Here is a 5,738-nt window from a genome sequence, read left to right as displayed (position 1 = left end):
TCAAAATTTGCATATGAATCGATAAGGCAACATGTAGCACACATTTGTCAAGTCCCTTGCCCAAATTACCCTTGATTTCCCCTTTCCTTAGTCATAACTAATCTACCAATGTGCTAATAACCATATACAGCCAAGGGACACAGCCACGTGACCCAATCGTAGACAATGGGCTCTCCCACTTAACTTCAAACCGCAATTACAAAATCCCATAATTCACAATGACTTCTCCTCCTCGGTTACCATGATATCACACTGTTAACTTGCCAAACCTCTCAAAATCTCTTGTTAATCTTCTTCATAAAACATTCCAAATTATCAGCCGCAATCGCATTTTCGACCTTCTATCGGGTAGTACGTAGAACTCTTCACAGAAAATTCATCAAAATCACGCAACTGCTAACTTGCTCATAGGAGATAACCCACCTGTGGAATTCCATGCCGACATCTTCCAACGACGATGCACTGGGTACAACTACCACTAAATCAGTAAACTCTCCTGAGCCCTTGCTCGTCCACCAGCAGTACAAGTCTGTTTACTCCCCACTAACATTAACTAAAAATCTGACAATACCTAAAATGATAATCAAGTATTCACACCCCTCTTCATTTCAAGCAAGTCCTCCTTGCCATACTCAATCTCCCTCGGTACAGTAGCCTCCATCCCAAATAAAATCCGTAGACCTAGTCACCGTCCACCATGACTCCCCAAATTGCTCTAAACTTTTCTTAAGGCATATGGCTATGCTACTACCGAATCCATATGATACTCTGCCACTCCCACTTCAGATAAACCATTTCCTTTAAGCAACTCCTTGACTTCTGCTTTTCATACTTGACCTGCTAGTATTCAACCACCGCGAGATACCTCCCATATGTCCTTCCTCGTCCCTCACTACTCAATTGTTGCCTCGAATCAAAATTTATCTCTGTAGAGACTGAATAAATAAATTGCTACCAAATCTCAACCTCTTCGAAGAGCATCTTTCTCGAGCCATCAGCATTAGAAACACTGATTCGATTCTGTAACCGCTACACACCGTGACTGACAACCGCTTCTTACACACTATTTCACAACACCCTGCCTCGAAGGCAAATCAAAAAGGACCATAACACCGGCAAACCTTAATATCACAAGTGAAAATCCCACCACGCTTGAAAATATCAAGTCTCGGTTACTCCATCAATCAAAGCCCGAACATCCATAGTCTGATTGCCTTTTATCCGCTGTAATTAAATGTCGAGCCTCTAAAAATGCACTGAGAAATTCTCCTTCGAGTCATTCACTGCCTAGACACATGAAAAAGCACCCTACCATCACACCAACACTGTGCGATAGCAACGCATTAACATCATAATAATCAGTGCATAGCCTTGAAACCACAGGAAATACATATACTGGGCTGAAATGACAGAACATCCTTCCACAAGGCGACGATAATAGCCTGCCCGATATGTAGGGAGAAGCATCCTGCACCACATCTCCAGTACCACTACAGCCCCTCGATGCCCAATTGATAACAAGTGCTCAATATCGTATGAGAATAAGTAGGAAGGAAATGAAGGCATGGCTTCAATGGAATCAAATCGTACGGCGAGGAATCAAGAAGGGAAGTGCTCCTAACAGCCTTGTATCCTCTCGAAGATAAGTACAGACGTCTCCATACCTATCCGCAGGACTCTACTGGACTTGCTCATGACTCATGAGACCCAAGTGAACCTAACGCTCTGATACCAAGCTGTCACGATCCAAAATCCACTATTAGTCGTGATGGCGCCTAACGTTTCCGTCAGGCAAGCCAACTATGGATTATCACATTAGTTGTTCATTTTATTACTTTCGAAATTATGAATCTTATTAGATAAAGAAATCAATACTTCAAAAATCGTGAAAACTTACAATTTAAATAGAATAAATAATTAAAGTGTGTAATAGTTAGGTAAAACCCCAAATAATTTACAGACTATCCCAAAATCCGGTGTCACAAGTGCATGAGCATCAGCTAGGAAATATAATAAAATACAAGATCTGTCTGGAACACAAGTTAGACTAGAGAATATAAATAACTCTGATGGAGACTTCGTATGCTACGGATCGTAACATGGAATGGAGCTCGCAGTGAAATCCCCGCAATAGACGCACCTTTTGCGCCCAAAATAACCACCCGACATATATGTACCTGCACAATAAGTGCAGCAAGTGTAGCATGAGTACGTAAACCAATGCATACCCAGTAAGTATCTAGCCTAACCCCGGAGAAATAGTGATGATGTGTCGACATCGACACTTACTGGTGGTCCAACAAATCCAATACAGTAGGAAGTAAACAAATGTGAGGCAGAGTAAATAAATAAAGTAAACAAGTATAAATACGTGGTACAATCCTCCTCTCAAAAATAAACTCAAGCTCTCAATTAGTAGTTACCTCCTCAACCGGAGTAATTATATAAAGGGCCTCACCAGATAGGTCGTCATAATTCACATCAGAAAAAACTTACAGTACACTAGCTTTTTGTCAAATATTACACACGATTCCATAGAAGTATTTATAGAAATACCGAGGCGTACGACCTGATCCCATCATAATATGTGTGCAGTGTCGAGGGTCGAACGACAGAATCATAGATACATCTATTATACATCCAAGGTGAACGGCCCGCACCCATGAGAGTGTGGTACATAATCCGGCCGAGGCGAACGGCCCGATCCCATCATAATGTGCGCCCCGCCGAGGGTTGAACGACACGAACCATAGATGTATCTATTATACTACTGAGGCGAACGGCCGGATCCCATTAGAATAAGAAGCTTTAATGGGTCCTTCACCCCACTCACGAATAAACGTGTGAGTTAAGAACTTTAAGGAAGCTTTTCCATGAAAACCCACAGCGCGGGAGGAATTCATAAGTGGAGCACAATTGTTCCGCGGCTAAATCAAGTAGCGCGTCACATCTCTACAATAGTGAGTCTATAACTCTATGCAAGCCTAGTCTCAAGTCGTAACATAAAATAAATGAATCTACTAGGCAAAGACAACTCAAGTAGTACAGTTAAAACATGATGTGAACCTAAGTCTACCCGAACATAATCAGGAATTCTAACATACGCACGGACACTCGTCACCTCATATGTGGAGGAGAGTTCTTCACTTTATAAAAGTGCAAAACTTCTTCTCCAAAAATGGGATCTAAAGAGATCTATAGGTTACTTTTAGGAAAAATTAACTAATTACGTCTTTGCCGTTCCTCCGAGAAAAGGAAAAATTCAGATATGAAAAAAAAAATCAAGAAAAAATCCTAACAAATACAATATGGAAACGGAAAAGAATGTAGTATACTGTTCTCTCTCACGACTCTTTTGATTATTCAAAAGCAATGGTACGGAAGAAGAATTCTTCAAATGCACCGTGTATCAAAATGATATTTTGTTTTGTTCTCTTTTATTTGCAAAGTTGACTCAAAATAAATCTTCATTGATATCTTTGATACTAAATAAAATATTTCATTGCATAACTTCTTCTGCGGAGTATTTCAGCTAAAGTTAAATTTGGACTATCAGATTTCCGTTTCCAATCCGTGGATTTGCACTTTGGTCCGCAAATCCAGTTGCTGCAATACTTATAGGCGGTTTAGTAGATTACTAAGCAAGAAACTAAAGTTAATTTAAAGCTAAGAGTAAACTCAAATTAACTCTTTTAACCTTTTGACACTAGAATATATTAGTAATTTTTTATTTTACCTTTTGTTTAGTACAAAGGCCGTGGTCAACATCTTCTAGAGGTTTCAAAAATGTGAACCATTCTGTATTTATGTTCATTTTACTAAAGTCTTGTATAGTAGACTTTATTTCTTGCGTAGTTTATCTTGCCACGGGTTGTAGTGGTGCTAGTGTAATATCCGTTAGATTAGAGTGGCAGGTCTGAGTGATGGCAGAGTGAGGTCATGTCCTCGGGTGGGGCAGGGGCGAGGGGCAAGGGTAGTAAGGGGGGTAAGGGCTCCGATAGGCTGCAAGTTGGGTCCTAAATTTAGGGACGTTGATAGGGAAATCTATAGAACTACAGAAGATTCTTCACAAGAGGAGGATCAATATAGCGTGTGTTCAGGAGACTAGATGGGTGGGCACTAGGGCACGTGAGTTTAACGGCTATAAACTGTGGTACTCAGAGGGCGCTGACTAGGGGCAAGAACGGGGTGGGAATCTTAGTATACAGGGATCTCAGGGAGCTAGTGGTCGATGTCAAGAGGGTGAACGATAGATTGATGTCTATTAAGCTAGTGGTTGGTGGGCTCACTTTAAGCATGGTTAGTGCATACGCACCTCAAGCGGGCTTGGGAGAGGAGGTCAAGAGGCAATTCTGGGAGGATTTAGATGAGCTGGTGCGTGGTATTATGCACACCGACAAGATTTTTATAAGACGTGATTTTAATGGCCATATTGGGGAGACGACTAGGGGCTATGATGATGTGCATGGCGGGTTCGGTTTTGGGGTTAGGAATGATGGTGATACTTCATTGCTGGATTTTTCTAGAGCCCTCGATTTGGCGTTAGCTAACTCGTGTTTTCAGAAGAGGGAGGACCACTTGGTCACGTTCTAGAGTGCGGTGGTCAAGACTCACATTGATTACTTACTTTGTAGGAAGAGGGATAGAGGCCTTTGCACTGAATTCAAGGTTATTCCGAGTGAGTTGCTTTCGACCCAACATAGGCTCTTGGTTATGGACTTGGAGATTAAGAGGGATAAGAAGAAGAGAGTGGTGTTTGGTCAACCTAAGATCAAGTGGGGAGCCTTGACAGAGGACAAAGCTTAGGCTCTGGGGGAGAAGTTGTTAGATATGGGGGCTTGGAGGAGTTGTGGGGGCGCGAGTAGTATGTGGATCTCGACAGCGAATTGCATTAGGGAAGCTACTAGACCGGTGTTAGGGGTCACGAAAAGTTTGTCCAAGAGTCACAAAGGTGACTTGTGGTGGAAGAGAGAGGTCCAAGGTAAAGTAGAAGCCAAGAAAATGACGTATATAAAGTTAGTAGAGAACGCCGACGAGGAGGAGAGGAGGACACTTAGGGAGTGTTATAGGAAGGCTAAGAAAGAGGCGAAGCTAGCGGTTACGATGGCTAAGATCGCATCATTTGAATGCTGTTAATTTATATGAGTCCACCAAACAATAGAGTACTTGTTCCTCTATGAGTTTTTACTGATAATGCTAATGAAATAGTAAGTAAATAATACGTGAAAAAATCCCAACTCAAGGGGACAAAAACCACGACCTACACTTGTAGGCTTTCAACTTCACTAACTTGTAAACACCTATTACAAGCCACTTTATAATGACTCCATTACAAAGACTTCAACTCAACTAACTTGTGATACTCTTACCACAAGCCACTTTGTCACTCTCTAGTTACAAGGACTTTAACTTATGACTAACTCTAGTCACAACGCAAACTCAGAGAGTTTATGATTTTACAAAGGGGTTCCTAATCAGCACTTCTAGCTAAGATATTTAGGAATTACAATAAGAACAATCACAAAGCTACAACTCAACTAAGGACAATAAAATACTAGATTTAGGAATGGTCCGTAGTAGCGTTTAACTTTGTTCTTCAAGCTCTTGAGAATTAAGTTCACTGTTTTGCAGAAGGCTTGAATGCTTGAAGTGAATTCCTAAGTGTTCAACTGATGTTTTGATATAATCTCCTTTGTTGATACACCTTGATGACATCACTTGAATGATTTAAGCACTTT

At 41.1% G+C, this 5,738-nt stretch overlaps 1 protein-coding gene across 1 annotated transcript; it reads left to right on the top strand.

The window, feature by feature from the left end:
- Window positions 4,258-4,806, top strand: LOC109229967. The gene is made up of 2 exons (XM_019395511.1): window positions 4,258-4,541; window positions 4,635-4,806. Exons 1-2 carry the CDS (start codon window positions 4,258-4,260, stop codon window positions 4,804-4,806), a joined length of 456 nt encoding a protein of 151 aa, XP_019251056.1.

This window comes from Nicotiana attenuata, chromosome 7, assembly GCF_001879085.1.
Source record: "Nicotiana attenuata strain UT chromosome 7, NIATTr2, whole genome shotgun sequence".
NCBI lineage: Eukaryota > Viridiplantae > Streptophyta > Magnoliopsida > Solanales > Solanaceae > Nicotiana > Nicotiana attenuata.
The sequence above is the reverse complement of the archived record's forward strand: the minus strand, read 5'-3'. Positions and strand labels throughout refer to the sequence as shown.

Excerpts from the sequence above, each read along its gene's own strand:
- LOC109229967 (XM_019395511.1), top strand. The coding sequence starts at position 4,258 with ATGTCTATTAAGCTAGTGGTTGGTGGGCTCACTTTAAGCATGGTTAGT. Across the intron at positions 4,542-4,634 it reads TCTAGAGCCCTCGATTTGGC|GAAGAGGGATAGAGGCCTTT; the intron begins GTTAGCTAACTC and ends CTTACTTTGTAG.